We start from the raw sequence: 19,983 nt of genomic DNA, 5'->3' as shown, positions 1-19,983 counted from the left end.
TGAGGTCGTAAGCACATCTCTGTGACTGTGTGAATGAAATGTTTTTCTTCGCATCGCAGTGCTCTCTGGCGGCGCTTCAGCAACTGCGACGGGGGCCTCATCAACTTCTCCTTCGTCTTCCTCCTCTTCGCCGTCCCAAAGTGGCGGAGGGGCTGCTGCCACGGCAGCTGATCCACGTGCGATGTGGCTTCGCGAACAGAGCCATGCTGGGGGCAGAGCTTTTATGGGAGCCCTGTTTGGGGCCCTACACGAGGTGTACAGCAGTTCGGCAGGACCTGCCGTGCGGCATCGTTGCCTGCGAGCTCTGCTGCGCATGGTGCACTGTGCCCCTGCACCCCTTCTGGCAGAGGTGTGTTGAGAAGGAACATTTTATATGCTGATATTTCTCTCTAAAAAACAATTCCACGCTACCAGATTTTTGCTTATTTGTCCCTTAGAATTTATACACCGACTTTTTTCATTCCTTTTGTCTTTTTCACTTTGACATTGTGTTCCTTTTTGCAAGGCCATCGTTTTTCTTGAGAACATATGCTACCACAGCCCCTCTGTGCTGGTGCGCCTATTGCTTGCGAACATTTTTTGTGACATTTGGGGTGATGGCTTTTCTGCCGAGTGACAAGACCAGATTGCGTTTACTTCCTGTGCAACTTCGCCTTCGTGTTGACAGGTGTGGAGGCCCGTTAAGTCCTGTGTAGTCTCAAAGATGCCCTTGGGACAAAGGAGTGACAACACAGTAGATCAGACAATCACAAGGGCATTTGATTGCGCCTTTTATACACCAATATAGCCAGCTGAATTATTTAGAATAGAACATGCCGATGGGCGCGCAACAAATCAAGGACTCCAGACTCGGCGTGACTGGATAGCGAGCAAATATGTTCGCCCCCGTATTGGACACCAATGCCTAATCGTTTACGTGTGCGATTACACGAACGGTGGCTAGTTGGAACGACCATGTTTGTCCGTTCAGGTGCCCTGCTCTTAACCCTTTCGTGGGCAATCCCGCGATGCATCCACACAGCTCGCCGACACCAACCCAACGAGGAACAGGCCACTCCCTTTTGCACCCAAGTAACCCCATCGTTTACTTATTCTTGCTGTTATTGCCGTGCATAACACCGCAATCGGCCTCATGCCTTCATAACTGCGTAGTCGCCATCCGTAATCGTGCCGATGGTGACCGCGGTTTCGTATGCAGTTGTCGCAGCAAACGGTAGTTTCGTTCTAACTCGTTGCAAAGCTGTCGAGGATGAAGAGCTCTGGTTATATCGTAATGGACGGACGATCTGTTGGCAACCAGTTAGCTGGCAAAAAAATAATAAGGGATGTGCGCGTGGTAGTGTGAAGCATTTCTCAAATGACGTACACTGTGGCTGCTCTGCGAAGGAAGTTGCGAGGCCTTCGCTGCTGCGAGTTCCTAAGATCAGTCGTCAGGTGACGAGAATTGCTGCTTCTGCACTGTTTTTGTGCTACATAAAAACAGTATTTGCTGATTCCTTCAGTAAATAAAAGTGTATTGCCGTAGCAAGCGTTTGTTTAGTTGTTTTCTTGGTACCCTCAATAATTCGACATTTGGTTAATTTGGACATTTTTTTACGTCCCCTGAAATTCGAAGTAATGAGGTTTTATGTATGATATTTCTGACTTGATTTTACATGAAACAGGCAACTGGTGGTTGTGCACTCATGATTTAGTTCACATAGCTTTGTTTATTTTTTAAATTCTGGGTATTTAACTAGAATAGAATGTGCAGTGCCAGTGTACATTTGTTTTTAACACCTTTAGCATGGTACAGTCAAACCTCCTTAATTTGACCCTCGTTAATTAGGAAAGTTGGATCATTCGTACCCGTCCTTTAGTCCCGGCAGGTGTGTGCATTATTTAATGCAATCAAATTCTCCTTAATTCGGACGTATTTGTCCGCACATCGATTAATTCGGACGACTCTCTGAGTTCGGCGTGCGCGGACTGCCTCAAATGTGCAACGCAAAGGGGCAAGAACAGCGTTAGTCCACCGAAATGAAGCGGTGGATTTTGCATCACTATAGTCATCAGTGGAAATCGTACGTGAATGACAGTAACGTCAGAACGCTTCGTGCCTATTTGTGCCTTTAAAGCCTTTATTCTTGCATTTACCGCCACGCATTGCACCGTCTTGGCCGCGTGCCTTCATCACTGCGTAGTTTCCATCCATGATCGCGTTGATAGCGGCCGCGGTTTTGTCTGCAGTGGTTGCAGTAGTAGTTTCACTTTGACTCGGTGCGCTCGTTGACCGCGTGCGTTCATGACTACGTAGTTGTCATCCACGATTGCGTCGATAGTGGCTGTGGTTTCGTCCGCAGAGGTTTGGGCAAACAGTATTATAGTTTCGTTTTGAGTTGGTACGCGCGTCGGCGGTGTGCCTTCGTAACTATGTAGTGGTCATCGATGATCGCGTCGATAGCGGCCGCGATTTCGCCCGCAGTAGCACCAAACGGTAGTTTCGTTTTGACTCTGTGCAAAGCTGTCTAAGATGTAGAGCACTGTCTACGTCGCAATGGGCGGCGACCTGGCGAAAAATAATTAGGATGTGCGCGCGGTAGTGAAAAGCACGTCTCAAAGACGCCCGCTGCAAGCGTTAGTCAGTCATGAGATGACAAGAGCTTCCGCACTGCTTTTATGCAAAACAGAAACGGGAATTGTTAATTCATTGAGTAAATAAAAGCGTGTTGACGTAGTAAGCATTTGTTTATTGTCTCGTTGCCCTCAATAATTCGACATACGGTTAATTCGGACATTTTTTTTGGTCCCGTGAAATCCGAATTAACGAGATTTTACTGTAGCACAATTTGGTGGTGATGGTTAATCTCATGGTAAGTACCTGTTCCCTTTTTCAGTCGACATCCCTGGCTGCAATATTCTTTTGTTTGATTGAATAAATTGTAGGTGCTGCGGTCCCAACTTGTTGCCTCACACCTGGCAGCCATGCTGTCCTCTCAGGACCTCCATGTTGTGGTGGGCGCACTACAGATGGCCGACATTCTGATGCAGAAGCTCCCCGAGGTGAGGAAGCATGACCACTGGTGCCTTGTGATAAATCGGGGATTACAATCGCTGATAGTTTTTTTTTTTTTTTTTTTTTTTTTGGAGTGAGTGATTTTTCGTACCTGCTCGATTATTGAGACTTCCCTGCAGCATTGCTACCTACTCTACAGAACCAGTGTACAAAGGTGACCAAAATTTTGGACACCATGTGATGTCGCAAACATGGCAGCAATGAACAGTGTTGCTTCGGTTCATGCTGTCGTCTGGGCATGTTCCGCTGGGCAGTGGTGGAGTTTGTCCCTAGATTTCCTGCTCTCTTTTAAGTAGCGACATCTACCTCCTGTCCCGACCCCCTTTCGCACGCAGCCAGTGACGCTCACCATGTTCTTCCTAACCTCCTGAAGCGTGGCGTATCAGAGTAGACAGCATCCAATCGTCAACGGCCACTGCTGCACCTCATGAGTCTAATATCAGTTTCAGGCATGGGGCCAGAGAATCAAATAAGCACCTAAGAGCTGCTTAGTACGGCACTGTTGAGGCCAAACGTGAAATTTGTCTGCTTGCTTGCATTGCCTGCTTTTTTTTTTTTTCCCTCCAAGACATCCTTTTCCACTGCTCTGTGAAGAGCATGTTGTCCAGATATCAGACCAAATGTTTGCACAATATCCCACAAAAGCACAGCGGGTCCCAGAATTCTATTTGCATCTTTCCTTATTGACAGCTGTCTCTAGTGGAGCAGGGAGGCCTACCCCTTAGCATCACTCGCATAATGTCTGTCTCATTCAATAACGTATTTTTGTCTTTTTGTAGCAATGGCCAGATGGCTAAACGAAAGCTTTCAGCGGCATTTTGAATTTTTTTTCCTAGACAACAGCTGAGGAGCTAGTTGCACATTAGAAAGGCACTGTTACATGGGCAGCAATGCAGCTGAAACATGCATGCCTTACAAGCCTGCACTTATATGGAGGTTTACCCTGTGCTATTGCGGTCTGATGTTTGCACCAGCTACCATATTTTGAGAACATTGTATTGTACACACTTTCTCTTTTGAACCTTGTGAGGGCCTGAAGACCTTGTGGAATGAAGTGAAACGTTTGTTGATTATTGTGAGTATAGCTAAATATGACATCCTTCATGCTTGGTTGTTAAGTCTGCGTCGCCGTTCTTCGGAATGCTTAGCTGTGGGTGTGAGACATGCAGTAACGGAGGGGTCACCGCGCTTCTGCAATGTCCGCGTCGCGCCCGTTTGGACACTTGTTGAGGATGGTCGAAAGCTCGTGAGTTGCAAATAGCAGACAGCGCCCCTACGGTCCGAACACCGGACCGATGGCGAACTGCGCTGGAGTCACATGACAGGTGCAGCCAGTCAGTCTGGAACAACCTTCAATCATGTACTTATTGTGTGCGCATGAACTGCGCTTTCTGATGAGACTCAAGACGGGGCGCTTGGTTGCGTTGTCACAGATACTGCGACTTGAAAAATGCTGTTCTTTCACGATTTCTGTTAAATTTTTCGCCACCTTGGCTGGTACAACACATTTTTTAGAGCACTTCTACGTGGTTTTCAGTGACACTTCGGGATCAGATAGAAAAAAGGTTATAGAAACTGAAAATACAGATGTTTCCTTTCTTTTTGCAGGTGTTTGGGGTGCACTTTCGACGAGAGGGTGTCATGCATAGAGTGAAACAGCTGGCTCAGGAAGAAGTGCCCGCAGCTAGTGGGGATGGCTCATCTGGTGCAGCCAAGTTTGCCGAGGACTCAACTGCTCTGGCCAGCTCTAGCCGCGATGGCCATACAGCTGCCACCATGCTCTGGGGGGCACTGTCCTCCTCCTCAGCTGGTCACCTTCCCTCTATGAACAATTCTGGAGACAGTGACCACTTCAGTATGGGTGCAGCCAGTGCTCAGATGTGAGTGCATTGTGTTCACTTCAGCTACAGCACTAGATTCATTGACTAAAGTTCCTTCATCATAAATATAAGCGCTTGTCGCCGCATTGAATCAGTAACGCTGTTTTGCTCTCAAATGAATATTTAAATTCAAATTTTTTATCACACAATCACAGATTTGGAACTCTCTGTCAATGTCATTGCTTAGCAGACATGTGTTTTACAGTCGAACCCACTTATCCACTATTTAAGTCCATCCGAAATTTTTTATTGCTGTGTTTTAATTAGTTAATCGGGTTGCACGAAAACGTTGAAACATTTTAATTAGACAGAAACAAGTACTGTTGAAACCATTACTGGTGTCTAGCAATTGTCTGATGTAACAATGATCAGGCACCCTGAATTTTTGTTTGCTATAGTAAAATAACTACTTACTGCAAGGTCCCCATGCCACATTATTGGCTAAACAAGTCAGGCTACTGGGTATCTGGAATGCCAATGAATGCGAAATCCTGGAAAAAATGGGAGCTGCTGCACCAAACCTACCTGTATCTGCCTGTGTACCAGATACAGCATACTTATGCTGCACCGCCAGTTTTGCACGCCTCTCTCCACTCGCCAATTTCTCTGATTTCTTAAAACATTTTTCTGGGAGGTGGAAGGGAGACGGGAGAGAATCATGCACTAAACAGAAGTGGGGGCGGAGGGTCGCATTTTTTTTTTTGTTTTATGTGAAGCATTTCTTTGTCTACTCACACCAGAAAAACTGTTTGACCTGATCTGGCCTTGAGTAGAACGACTCACACTTCAAAAATTATTGAACCAGGAACTACGCAATCAACTACTGAGTGTCTAATCATTGGGCTTTGTGCGCAGGCTTTGAATCTATGAATAAGTTTTAGCCATATGCATGTGTGGCTCGCAAAAAAAAAGAGATAAAAGTGCAGTAGAAACATAGCACCTTGTAGCGGTTTCTCGTAGAAAGTGCAGGCGCACTTGCGTAGCATCAGGCTGCATGTAGCAAACAAAGACACAGCAATTGTAGTTTGGGTAACATAGCGTCTCGTCTTGGTTTCTGGTAAAAAAAGTGCAAGCACACTGATGTATGTTTGCGATGCTTGCTTTGCACTGCTGTTGAGCTTAAGAAGGCTCCATTCGGGTTGCACTCGCTTGAAAGAGAAAGAGAGAGAGCAGGTACAGGCGCAGTGATGTAACATCTCATCACGGTTTCTCGTACTAGAAAAAATGCAATTGGGGTGATGTAGTGTAGCGTCCCTTGCTTTGCACTGCATTGGCGCACTATAGCTTGTAACGTCGCACATCATTTGGTCTCGCAAGCCACCTTCCGTGGTAGTTCTTGAACGAAAGCGTCGTGCTACAGCTAACTATCGTACACTCGAACCTCATTGAAATGAAACGGGATATAACGAAATAATTGGTATAACGAAGTAAACGAAATTCCCCTTCAAATCCCCATAGCAATCCATCTATTTAGAACCTCTTTTTAACGAACACAAATTGTTCTGCCAATGGATATAACTAGGGATGGGCGAATATTCGGTATTGTCGAATATTGGATCGAATAATTCTATATTCTTTATTCGCTTCGATTCGAATTCAGGTATTCGATGTTTTTGAATTATTCGGTGCTCCCGAATAGGCAGCCAAAAGCCACGACAGCCGGTACACATCTCGGAGGCTAAGCTTCACGTCATGGCTGCCATACATCAACCATAAATCTCGGAGGCTATACGTTTTTGCAATAAAAAGCCGGAAATGTGCGACGCAAAAGAGTAGAAACAACGGCGCTAGCGTACAACCAAAACGAAACGACGGAGTTCTGATCACCATAGTCATCAGCGGAATCGTACCTGAATGACAGCAACGACGGAATGCTTCGTGCCTATTTGTGCCTGTAGTGCGTTTACCGCCGCGCATAACAAAGTGTTGGCCGCGGCATTACGCGTTGCCGCTCGCGACATGACGCGCGCGTTTTTGCTGCTAGCGTGGCCGTACCTTTAAGCACTGCAAAGTTGCCGTTCATAATCGTGTCGATAGTGGACGCAGTTACGACAAACGGTTGTTTCGGTTTGACTCGGTGCAAAGCTGTCGAGGATGAAGAGCACCGGCTACATCGGGATGGAAGTGCGATCTGTTGGCGGTAAGCTTACTGGCGAAAAAATAATCGGGATGTGTGGGCGGTAATGCAAAGTGTGTCGCAAATGATGGCGCGCACCGCAGCCGTGCTGCGAAGGAAGTCGCGAGGCCTCGATCGCCGGTGCGACAGCCAATCAGTCACTAGATGACGAGAATTGCAGCTTCTGCACTGCTTCTGTGCAAAATAGCAAAAGGATTTGCTCATCCATTACACTAAGATCGTGCTGACGTAGTAAGCATTTGCTTATTGTTTTCTGGATACCCTGATAATTTGGCATTCGGTCAATTCGGACATTATTTTCAGTCCCGTGAAATTCGAATTAACTAGGTTTTACTGTAATATGCGATATATAATATTCGAACTATTCGATTAGAAGTTTTTCGACTAAATCACTATTCGCTTCGAATTCGCTTCAGACCTCAAATTCACTATTCGTCCATCCATAAATATAACAAACTAAATTAATCTCCGAACCCATAAAATACCCCTCCGTTGCGCGCCTAGTACATAGCTTTCCACGGGGTTCGGCACTCATTCGCCGCGCCAGTTCAAAACTCCAGCGTTGAATACATCATCGAGCAACACTGGTCTTTCTCACCACCGCGCGTAGCTGCTGACTAGCGCACAAGCCAATGAGTGGCAAAAATTCACACTGCAAAAGAAAGGAAGAAAAGCATGAAAGCCGCGGAAGAAAAAGAAGAAAGTAGCACAAATAAAGTTTACAAATTACCTTGAATCTTCATAGTATTCAGAAATACTTCGCATCAACTTAGACAATCATCTGAAATTGTTTCTGGCATCAGTTTTTTTCTTTTCAATTATTTTATCGACTTTTTCCTTTTGCATGGACATCCAGTAGCCACATTTAATTGTTAACGCTTATAACCCCATGGGAACATTGTAGCAAGTGGTGTTCGTGATATACAATCGAACCTCGATATATCGAACACGGATATATCGAATTATTGCCTATATCGAACGGTTCCTTATCACGCGGGATATCGCATGCATTTTTAATTTTTTATTTCGAACGATGTTTGACGCATAATGGATATATCGAACTCGGCGACCCCAGACCGCCCTCGCTCCGTTGACAGGCGGCGAGCTTTCCCGCAACGCAACACTCTCGAAACTAGCGGCAGCGCGGTGGGCGTTTACGACCACTGCACACATCGATGGCGCCGAGAGCGCCACTTGAACGTAGCGGCGTGCGCACGCCGCATCCTTGCAGCGTCGACAGGTCGACGCACTGCACTTGTTGGACTAGCTCCTCCCCGTCGTCGCATCCCTGGTCGCATCGATTGTTGCGCTCGTAGCCTCGTTGTGTTCGTGTGTGTGGAGTTAGGCCTGTCGCACGTCGTGGTGTGTGTAACGATGGCTGCAAACGCTAAGAAACGGACGACTCTGACTTTTGCTGCTAAACTAGAAGCAATCCAGCGCGTCGAGAATGGCGAGAAGAAGTCGAGCGTCGCAGAAGCGTTTGGCATACCAAGGAGCACATTGAGTACTCTGCTCAAAAACAAAGGCAACATAAAGGCCAAGGCCGAGAAGAGTCAGCACTCCGGCGCGCGGCGTGTACGCAAAGCTGCCTTCGAAGATGTTGAGAAGGCGCTTCACGAGTTGTTCATAGACGCAAGGGCCCGAAATATTCCTATATCGGGACCGATCTTGCAACAGAAGGCAATAAATGCTTTGTTTGAATCCTCAAGTGAGTACTTACGGCACCATGATTGGTTCATTGGTTGTTTTCCACAAGTTTTTGATGCATTTTTTACTTGATTTTTTTATATCGAATTCTGGATATATCGAACTATTTCGCGATCGCCGCGCTGTTCGATATATCGAGGTTCGACTGTACTGTTAACAATCTGGTATTGTTATAGTAAGTGGGTTCGACTGTAGTTCTGCTTGTTGTTCTCACTGAGGTGACGCATTGCCTTTTTTTTATGCATTCTTCCTTGTTTGTATTCTTTACTAACTTGCTGTCCATTTTGGGGTGTGACAGTGCATCCATTATTTGTCACAATTTAGGTTAGTAGGGGATTGTATGTCAAGGGGGCAGCCTGGTTCTGAAGTGATACTTATTTTTCAACCATTCTTGTTGAAGTTATGCATACTTGCTTAGTTTTTCATTCTCATTTTGATAACGTTTAGTTTAGTATTAGTTATTTATGCAAGGTAATTACTTCACAATATAACTAAAATTGATTAAATATTGCACTATTATTTTCGACCTCCGTTGTGAGAGAATGGCAAAATGAATTTTAATTTAGGGCATGTGTCAACAGCCCAAAAGGAGAAGAATGCAATAATGCAAGCATTATTGAAAAGGGGGTCAATATAAGTGCCATTATAATACATAGAACTTCACTTTTTGTAATGTTGGAACAGTGCTGCAAGAATTAGTGCTAGTAAATAAATTTGAAATTTAAGATTAAATTTGAAATTAAAAGTTTAAATTTTGAAGTTTTTAAGGATGGAATATTTTTCTATTTCTCTTGGCCTTTTATAAGCAGGCTGCCCCTTAAAGGAATATTGACATATGCTCATAGTTTTAGAAACCCAGCACAAGTTTCTCACACATAATGGGATAACACTTAGCAAGGATGGCGAATCGGGTGAGGCGAGCTAGAAAGAAGAAAATAGAAGACAGCACTTGTCCTGTGTATTTCTTTTGTTCGCTTGTTTTGCAGTGTGCTGCTACCATGGACAAAGTGCAAGCGTGATTGGGAAACACTTGTAACATAACCTCAATTTGATACTAAAAAGTTTGTCTGGAAATGCCAGACTAGGCATTGTGAAACAATGGCATGACACAGCTAAATTTGCTGGTGTCGCATCAAGTTAGGTACGATGACATTGCTTATAAAGAAAAAAAAAACTATACAAAAGTGATGCACGTATTTCTTCTGGCAGCGGTTCATGTGTGGAAGCCACAGCAATTGTGGGAAAGGATCAAGCCAATGTATCATGATGCATTCAGCTCCTAGGTACCAAAACTGCAACAGGTTCAAATAAACAAGATTCGTAGTAAATTTTTTAGGGCACTCTTACGGCTTGTCAGTATTTTTTGTACAGCTCCTAGGTACCAAAACTGCAACAGGTTCAAATAAACAAGATTCGTAGTAAATTTTTTAGGGCACTCTTACGGCTTGTCAGTATTTTTTGTAGGGTGTTAAGGGCTTGGACAGTCAAAATTTAAGGACGTGTCTAAAATTTCATGTCAGTACAAGCATCTGTTAACCAACCGTTTTCTTCTAACTCGTTCTCACCATTGAAGATTTTTTTTTTTTTTATTATTCTTGCCTACACGAAGCTTGCTTGTTCAGGCTCTGTGCTATTATTGCAATTAGTAGTGCAGGCAAGCATTCATCTGTACTGATTTATGCAATTTCGGGGTTTAAAGGTCCATTCTATTAACCCTGTGATTCTTTAACTAGTTCACCGCAGTTCAGTGCCGGTTTCGTGCTCCTGCTGAACTAACCTGGCACCTGCTGCATGAGCCTTGCATTAACGCTTTCGTGAGTGCAGAGACTGTTGTGAACTCGTTCTGCGTGACATTTGCACTGAGTCAAACGAGCAGCTACTTGCAGACAATGCCATGTTGCGCTGGTAAAACAAATAGCAAGGTGCGGAAGGTTCAGAAAGTAGGTGAATTAATGGACTGTAGTGGTTAGCAGGTGCTCTGCAATGCCGCTCTTGTGCCCATGCAGGCGGCTAAGTGACGTGCTGAAGCGCAAGCGGGCTGCCAAGCGGAGCAATGCCTCGAGTCGCAAGGTGCGCACGGAGGAGGGGCCCCGCAGTGGGGAAAATCCACCCCTAGGTCCCAGTGGCCGGCGGTCTGTGCGCTCAGTGCGGGACAGCCCGTTCTCACTGCCGCCACCGCCGCCAGAAGGCGCTGCTAGCCCAGCCAGCAGCACGTCCCTCTCTCCGAGTGGCGGCATGGCGGGGGGCTCGACCGGAAGCGCAACGACGACATCGCGAGGTGCTGGGGGTCGGTTGAGTTCTGCGGCAGCCCGCACCACGTCATTTCTGGCCAGCCTCAACCCAAGCCGCTGGGGTCGCTGGGCGAACCCACCACTTGTGGGACATCTCAGCAGCCAGGTGGGCACTCTCAATAATGGCGCGACTAGGTTACCTAGTTGGTACATATTTCGAAAGCAGACAGTGCTAAAAACAGGACAAGACAGTGCACTCTGTCACGTCTTCTTGTTTTGTCCCATTTTTAGTGCTGTTTGCTTCCAAAACGGGCATTCTTATGGCACTGGCCAAGAGCACAAGTTAAAGCTAGTCATCTGGTCATAGGTGTGAGCACCTCTTGGGTTGTACTGTGCTGTACAGGTTATACAGGGATGAGCCCTAGTGCAGCACTGTTGACACACTGAGTAAAAAGCTGCTGTTTTTCCTCAGTTGAACTGAACATTGTGTGGGGAAGGACCGAATGCTTTGGCTCTTCACACCGTGTGTGCTACTTCCTTATTTATCCCAATTCTGACTCCCACCGTCTGACTGTATTTGTTGCCCTTGTGGACATCCTTGTTTGCTGAATTCCTACTTGTAGGGTTTCATACGTGCTCTTGGGACAAAGGAACGACAACACAGTAGTGCAAACAGACAAAGGGGCATTTATTGCACCTTTCATACACTAATACACGCTAGCCGAATTGCTACCCATAGAACATTCACATGGGCGCTCGACAAATCAAGGAAATTCGACTCACCGCGACCGGATTGGAGCGAATATGTTCGCCCCATGCTATGACACCATCGCCTAGTCATTCACGTGTACGGTCACGCGAACGGTGGCATGTTCGAACGATCCGTGTTCATCCATACTGGTGCCCCACTCCTAGCCACGCGAGACTGTCTCACAAAGTGTGGATTGGCGCACGCGCGGGAGGCCCGCATCGCTCACCGTCCCCAACCCGAAGAGCCCTTCCTCCCAAGCCACCCCGCTGTTCGTTGATGCTAGCATCGCGACACTCACCCCATCTCTCGCAATGCGCCGCAACCACCACGACCGCCACTGGCGCTTAGCCACGTGAGCCATGCGGGGAAAACATCATCAGGGGACGCGTGAGAGTCTCGCATCCCCACATACTGCAGCATGTCACAGGGTGCTACTCGACGACCTGAGGAACTAATTGGGACATGGATTACTGCATTATAACTTCACGGCAGCTGAGTCTGAAAAATTGTGCAGTGTACTGTAATACATCGAAAATTCTGTTAATTCTTGTACTTTCTCTATGGGACATGTCGCAGTGCTGTAAAGGCGTCTCAAAATTCGATTGGAATCTGTATTTGTATACATTCCAACCTGCATTTAAAGAACTTGCAAAAAAAAAAAAACGAGAATGTGTTTGATGCAATGTGTAATTCGATATAGAACTTTTCAACAATTTGGCATCATGCTTGTAACAGCACTTTATTGACGAAATGGACTCAGCTTACTGTGGCACAATATACAGTGGAACCTCGTTGATACGATTCTGCGTAATGCGTTTTTAGGGATGATACATTTTTTTTTTTTTTTTTGTTTCCTGGCCAACGTATAGGAGCAATATATTTTCATGCGGTTGATACGATCGCGTTTTCACCTGAAATTGAATGATACGACTGCAAACTCATATTTCTGAAACTCTTAACTTTATATTCAAGTGTACTATATTAAGGGGGGACGCGGGTTCTAGAATGGTAAAAAACGTCCGGAAATGAGATTTTTTGAAAAACACATTTTAGGAATGTTTGGGCCTTCAAGCACCTGCCCTCAAATTATTAACCATGATTTCAATCGGTAAATAGGGAAAAAAATATACTTTCAAAATGCCACGGGAGCCACGAAATGACCTGCAACAGGCAAAATTTGTCAAACTGTCTGCGCTGCGCTGCAGGCGCGCACCCGCCAGCCGACCGCCGCCATCTTGGGCTTTTTGTGTAGCTGGTTTCTTTGTAAGCATTTTGCACCAGCCTAAATGGCGCTGCTCAAGCTGAACGACCGCTCTCGCCGCTTTTCCGAAGGGTGGTTCCGGGCCTCTGATTGGGCGGAGCACGTGCAGTAAGACAAGCCCCCCATCTCGTGCCTCCCATTGGCTTGCTCGGCTACTGAAGTGGCCATTTTGCTGTATTTTTTTTTTTTTTTTTTACGTGCGCCGCTGTTTCAGTCCTCCGTTGCTCCCGGTTTCTGGTGGTCGTCTGCTACACTTGTGTTCACGTGGCTCATGCACAGTCTTTTCGTCTAAAGATGACACGTCAATCTTACGGAAAGAAACGAAAGCGTCCATGGAACGCACGGCTGAAGATCGCGGACGAAGGCGTGCTGCCCGAACGGTCGGCACAAGCGAAACGGCCGGAACCACCGCGTCCGAAGCAGCACATCTAACGTGGCTGTTGATTCTGCTGGGCATAGCTGATATCTGATGTCAACGGATCGCAAGACCGCGTTAATACGGTGTACTATTTAGTGCGCTGCCTGAACGGTCTGCACGAGCGGAAAGGCTGGAACCACCTGTTGCGTCCGAAGCAGCACATCTAACGTCGCAGTTGATTCTACTGGGCATAGCTGCGACCCATCTGATGTCATTGGATCGTCAGCCGGCGCGTCCAGCGGCATCCAAGACCGTATTGATACGTCATATTATTCAGTGGGCGAGTCAGCTGAGCGCGCGAGAAGTGCAGCGCAATGGGGCAAAAATTTAAGCTGGTAGTCGCAAAAGTTTCGGAAGTCGCAAAATGAGCATCTAGACAGTAATGCTACCAAGGCTAGGCTTTCAAAATGGCACAAGCCAGCAAAGGACCCTGCATGTACAGCCCTGGCATGCTGTACATGTGCTTCTATGGAGTAACGGCGGGGAATAGAAAAACTTGGTTAACTCCAGGAATTCGTTATATGGAGGTTCGTTATAAGCAGGTTTTACTGTATTTGCAGTCAATGTTGGTCTACTTTCCTACCTTTAGAATGCTTTCAAACAAATAAAAATAGCATCACCCCCTAGAGCAAGTCTTTGGCATTCAGGCCATGCACTTACTTTTTGTCTTTAACAAAAAGAAATTGCCAAAACACTCATGAAATTTATTTTCAGACTTTAATACTTTTTGAACCAGAACAGCTATCAAAAAACTAATTATAGATTTGAAATCAGCGTGAAAAATTGATATAAACAGTTCAGATAGAACCAAAACTAAAGAAAGTTTTTAGAACCCACGTCCGCCCCTTAATTGCATTCCAACGACCCACGAACGTGTTAAGGGCCGGCAACACTAGCGAAAAAACATGCACTGCGCGGCGGCGGCGGAAAAACGCGCGGCGCAACAGCTGCCGCAAAGCAGGTTTTTCGTGCCGTGGGAGGGATCAATCCTGGACCGATTTAAATTGCCACGTGCCCCTGCGGCAAACGAGCCGCAAGCGAAGCAGACCAATGAGAGCTGCCCCCTTCGGCGATGTATGCGTGGGCACGGCCGGTCTGGAGGCGCACGCGAGGAAGGGAGCGTGCGCCTCCAGACCGGCCGTGGCTAAACTGGTGTCGCACTTGTAGTATCGTCTGCTCGCATCGGATTTTGCTTGTACTTGTTTTGGTTGGCTTTTCAGGAGAGATCTTCATACAGTCACGTGGCCTAATGAAATCCCTGCCCTCGTCCACCAGTCGTATCGCTCGTTGTGTGTTCCTTTGTTTCGGAATTCTTGGCCTCGTTCACAGAAAGGTCACTGAAAACTGATGAGCTATTTTAATGTTGCTCAATAAAAGTGTGTTGGCTGCGGTTTGTGTGGTGTTGTGATGCTTCTCCGCCTAAAACGTGTGTTATGTGGAGCTGTATCATTCAACACCGCAATAAGCTTTGCTAGCGAGGTTATCAACAAGTAAGCCTGGTTTCTTACGTTTTGGGGCTTCCTTTCAATGATACGTTATATTTTCTGATTCCTGCGAAGATCGTATCAATGAGGTTGCACTGTAGTTCCTAATCTTTTGGGAGAGCTCACATTTACATTTTTGCGTTGTCCAAACACTGAGCTGTTGCGGCCACAGCCGACGAGGTCACAGACGAGGTCACAGACGAGGTCACAGGATCCGAGTTGTACTTCACTTGTGGCTTGAGTTGCATTTCACAGTGGCTTGATTGATGTATTGTTTGGGGTCGCAAGAATAGCACCGTGTTTTGTCACCAGTAATGACCTTGAAAAGAAAGTCTGAGTCGCTTTGGAGCTGTTCTTTCAAAGCACGCCATGTTTGCGCTCAATGATCTTTTTGCTGATCTGTCAGAATTTGAGGCACAAGTTTCGCACAGTGGCCCTTCTCATTGCCACATCTTGTGTTAAAATTTGCTGAACTGAGCTCCGAGATAGTCGATAAGTTGCTCAGCCCTTAAATGGTCCATCGTCGGTATTTAAGCAGAAGTGCACAAAATTTTCTAACATTTTCGTCCATTCGTGAAGTTGATTAACGTCGATTCAGGTTTGTCATGAATCGACATTTCCCCCTTTTTTGAACTGAGAAAACCACACTTGAGTTTGGTTTTTGGACACTTGGAGTTTTTCCCATATCACTGTCCTTGTAAGCAGTGTTTAACATCTGAACAGTTTGTGCGGCATTTTTCCTGAGCAAGAAACAGAATTTTACAGCCGCCCGCCATCACATCTGCCATCACAAAAGGAGCACGCGAGACTACCTTCACCAACGAGATCTCTGTACCCGGAGAAAACCTTCCTGGGAGAAGCTGCTGGATGCAATGAACTTGAAACAAGTTGCTAGATGCTTGCCTAGCGGGAGAAATGCGTACTATGGTAGCTTCCCCCAGAGGGCGCAGGTCTAGTCCGGTTTCTTTTGGGTATGCCTTCGTATACACTTCATACATTGTAGGGTATGGTTCCTGGTTTCATTGCCTGTTATTGCATTATTGTGCTAAAGTGGCAATCACAATTGCATTTTTATTTATTACCAGGAGTATCCCATGGAAGTGAAGTCCAGCATGGGTTCATTTTCTGGAAATAAAGAAAAGATAAAGCTGTGGATTCATGATCAGGGTAAGTGTCTCGCCTATTTCTGCATTTGTGGTTTACTAGGGGCTTTTTGTAACAGCTTCCTGTTTGGTAAAATTTCATTGTACCAATAGTTTGGGGTGTGACCACTTTTGTCAACCTCATTCATGCCTTTTATTTGTTGCAGCCAAGCGGTTTGATGACAAGCACTTTACATCTGACCAAGGAAGCTCTCATCCTGCCTTGAACACATTAAATCGTCTCCTAGCTTCTTTAGAACACCTAGATACTTTGGTAAGGAAATGGTCATTTATTGTACGTGCACTCAATGACCGACTTTTTAGACATGCCCAATAATATGGACACCTTCGCGGCACCGACACATACACTATAGTCAATGTAAAAGATAAACTGGAATATCGGACTCAAAACCTTTCGTTGTCTGATTTTCCGGTCTTTTTGCCGTGACTGCAGGTGCAAAGCACATATCAAAGCCAGTGACACTGCCATTTTGATTATCTCACAGCCTCGAACTGCTGCTCTCGTACACCGATTCGCTGTCAGCCGTAGCCACTACTGCGGCAATGCTAGGCCTAGCTGCTTTGACGTTAGCTGCCAAGCTTCCTGCTGTTTGGTGCCTTGTTTTTCATTGAAAGAATTCGCTGTCAGCAATGGTGGCAATTCCACCTTAGGTTAGGTTAGCACCGATGGCTTTGAAGCAAAGAAAGCACATCGGGTTGCTTAATGCAGGCTCCGGGAAGTCATCTTTGCCGCAATCCAGCAGTGCGCGCGGCGCTGTGAGGCATACCAAGAGTTGAAAGAGTTAACTGTCAGGGGGCACAGTATGTATTATACACGCATGCGCCCACCATCTCCTGTCACATTGTGAGCCCCGATACGCCTAACTAGTGTACTGACAGGGTTTCAGAGCTATTTTGGGCATGCCGGTGGCGATTTCAGCTCTTGGGGGTGATGGTGGGGAAATAAAAAACACGCATTAATTTTTTCTGACATTTTTGCGGCCCAGGAGTCTGATAAATGGGACATTGACTGTATTACATAGCTCTTTTTTTTTTTGTCTTCGTTTTCTGAACACGAATGCGTGTTACTTCCCAGCCCAATTTACATAAATAACCTGTTATCATGTAAGCAGCCTAGGCATCATTTTTTTTTTTTGTTTGCTTCTTGCATGCATATGTGGGTGGTGGTAATGGCTGATAATCAGTTTGTGCCCCCTCATGAAGTTAGGTTGCCATTTGCATCAAACCATTTTTTAGCAGGATAAGAAGTACGAAAGTAAGCACGTAACTTGTTATGCACGGCTGTCCTTGCTCAACATGGTTTGTGCTGCACCACTATCTTGGCGCGGTGCAAAACACATATTGCAAGGCACATTTGGCAGCTTTTCAGTCTGTTTGCTACTTTTGTAGTTTATAGTCAATGAATGGGCTTCCCTTTGACAGTGGACAACAGTGGCCAGCACTGTACAATTTGAGTTGGCTGAAAAAGGCTTAGGCTAAGCCGAATTCTCTTTCATCGCATTTAATTCGCCATTTCCGCAGCAAATCTGGAATTTGACTTTATTCAGCTAAGCAGAATCTACTTGTCCATATTTTTTGTTTGATACCTGTATTCGTCTTGTGTAGTTTAATCCACTTTTGTTTCACAATGAAAGTCATAGCCGGAATATGTGAGGGTGCTGTGAACATGCAAGGCAGATATTATGGCACTGCATGCAGCTAGGACTTCACAGTCTCCTGTAAAGCAAAACAATCACTTGCTCTCGCTTCCGCAATGTCATGCAGTGTCATCGAATGCAGTTCGACCCACCAATGCTATTGGCCGATTTCGTCATCACAAGAGCGTTCTCAGCAATGCATAATTGCTAATGTTGAGTTAAATAAATGAGAAATATATGTCTACGATCGCTAAAAAAAACTGGAAAATCATTGCATCTTTGCACTGTGCATAGCTGTATCTGCTGCTGTGCGGCCTCTGAGATGGCAGCTGCGTGCTGCTTTAGCGTAGTCTACTGCGGCTGCCACGGGGTGCCGTGAAGAGCCCTTCCTCCGCTGTGACACTCGGCTTTTGGCCAGGGCTTTGCCCTTTTAACTTTGCGGTGTAGCTTTCAGCGCGCTAGCGGAGACAAAAAGAGAGAAAGCTGGGTGAAAAAGTTGGGTATCAGTGCATTAACTCCACTTGTTAGAGGATACGAAACAGACAAAAGCTAAATTTTGTGAACGCACACACAAGTGCTGATATATTGTCAATTTGTACTGGTATATCGTCAAGGACGAGTTGCACGTGTCAGAAGTGTATTGCAGAATGTTGTGCCCAGTGAAAAAAAATGTATCTGCTGACATCCTACTCAGTTTATATTGAATACAAGCGATAAACCATGCAATTAATATTATTTTTTGTTGGAGCATCATGTGTAAAAATGAATGAAGTAAAAAAATTTGCAAATTTCACCCAATTTTTTAGAGAATTTGCGAGAAAGAGGGTTAAATACTATGCTGAGACTTCTTGATTCCTACTAAGTGTCTTTTTCCATTGTGTGTGCAGCTGTGTGAGACTGAGCCTTTTGTCCTTGACCGTATACAGACGGACCAAGGACTTCAGGCACTGCAGGAGATTCGTGCAGTGTTGCTAGAAGGGGATGTCTCGTCGTTTGAGGTCATCCACAGTGGCCTTGTGAGTCGCCTGCTCAGCTTCCTGACGACAGCCAACTGCCATCGGGATGACCGGTTACGCACCTTTCTCCAGGTTTTCCTGCACACCCCACAGGTCAGTCTATGCATCAACCTGCTTTGATGCTTGATGTCGGCTCACGGTAGTGTTAAAGGAGTCCTTGAACACTTTTCAAGCCACCATCTTTCTGTTCCAGGTTGTGTAGACTGACGGTTAGAGATGCTTCTAGCGTAAGTCAAAGCAGCCCAATCGAAATGTTGCAATATTTTAATCACACAAATCGCTACATCACTGCCGACGTCATCATTGCTCAATGATGCTCGCCAGAACCATCTTTGTATATACGTTGCAACTCGCTGCTCCATGATTGGTTAAAAACTAAGTTGCAGATAACCACTGCACTGCAGCATAAACGTAATGAATTGAGAATTTGTTTTTGTCTGCTGTAATCTTTGTATTGACACACAGATATGGCCATAAAAGAAATCGCTACAACCACAAAACTAGATAGAGGTGTTGGCTGTTCTTTCTCATCTGGTATAGTGGCATACCTCTGGCCTCTGAGCACAAAAGCTTCTCTTCTCGCTTTTGCACACTGGTGAGCAGCCTTGTCGCCTCGCTGCCTCGTTTTGCATGTTTTTCTCGTGGTGCAGGTTTCTCAGCTCGGTGCATCGATGTTGCCGCACCCTTTTTGTTGTTCGCGGTGCTGCTCAGAACTAAAGCTGAACTGAAGAAGAGACGTTGCGCAGTCCCAGGTTGCTCGACCAGCGTCATCAGCACACTGGAGTAACCGGAATCCGTGAACATAGAACATGTAGGCAACCATGGTGTGCGAACTTCCGCTACGTAAGGCGCTTCGGGCTTTTACCATTGGCAGCGAGGGTAAGCGTCAGTGGGGGAGAGAAATGGAGACAGAAGACCGCACAAAACTTGAATGGAGGGCATGGTTTCTTTTTTTTTTTTTTATTGTATATTGAAATTTCTTGACTGAATAACTTTAGACTGCCTACCCCTATCACGGCCAATCTTGTTGCAGTTATTTCTCCAACCGTCAATCTACGCAACACACGACCGAAAAGAGGTGGCTTGAGAAGTGATGATAAATCCAGGGTTCGTAGTGTCGTAGTGGCCCTTAAATATGAAATATCCCACCACATTTAGCTTAGTGCCTATGACATTGCACCACTGAGCTTGAGGCCATGGGCTTGAATGCGGTTTCATTGGCCACGTTGAAAGGGGGTGAAAT

The 19,983-nt window shown here is 45.8% G+C and overlaps 1 protein-coding gene across 4 annotated transcripts in view; it reads left to right on the top strand.

The window, feature by feature from the left end:
- Positions 1-19,983, top strand: part of LOC119442300 (E3 ubiquitin-protein ligase TRIP12-like) — a 148,058-nt gene that overhangs the window by 69,776 nt on the left and 58,299 nt on the right. For all 4 annotated transcript variants that reach the window (XM_037707121.2, XM_037707123.2, XM_037707119.2 and 1 more), the window contains exons 15-21: positions 60-349; positions 2,926-3,042; positions 4,664-4,935; positions 10,786-11,176; positions 16,010-16,091; positions 16,234-16,340; positions 18,651-18,833. In XM_037707121.2, coding sequence (XP_037563049.1) covers positions 60-349; positions 2,926-3,042; positions 4,664-4,935; positions 10,786-11,176; positions 16,010-16,091; positions 16,234-16,340; positions 18,651-18,833 — 1,442 coding nt within the window. The remainder of the gene's footprint in view (positions 1-59; positions 350-2,925; positions 3,043-4,663; positions 4,936-10,785; positions 11,177-16,009; positions 16,092-16,233; positions 16,341-18,650; positions 18,834-19,983) is intronic.

The sequence above is a fragment of the Dermacentor silvarum genome, chromosome 2, assembly GCF_013339745.2.
Source record: "Dermacentor silvarum isolate Dsil-2018 chromosome 2, BIME_Dsil_1.4, whole genome shotgun sequence".
NCBI lineage: Eukaryota > Metazoa > Arthropoda > Arachnida > Ixodida > Ixodidae > Dermacentor > Dermacentor silvarum.
This window is presented reverse-complemented; position numbering and strand designations above follow the sequence as displayed.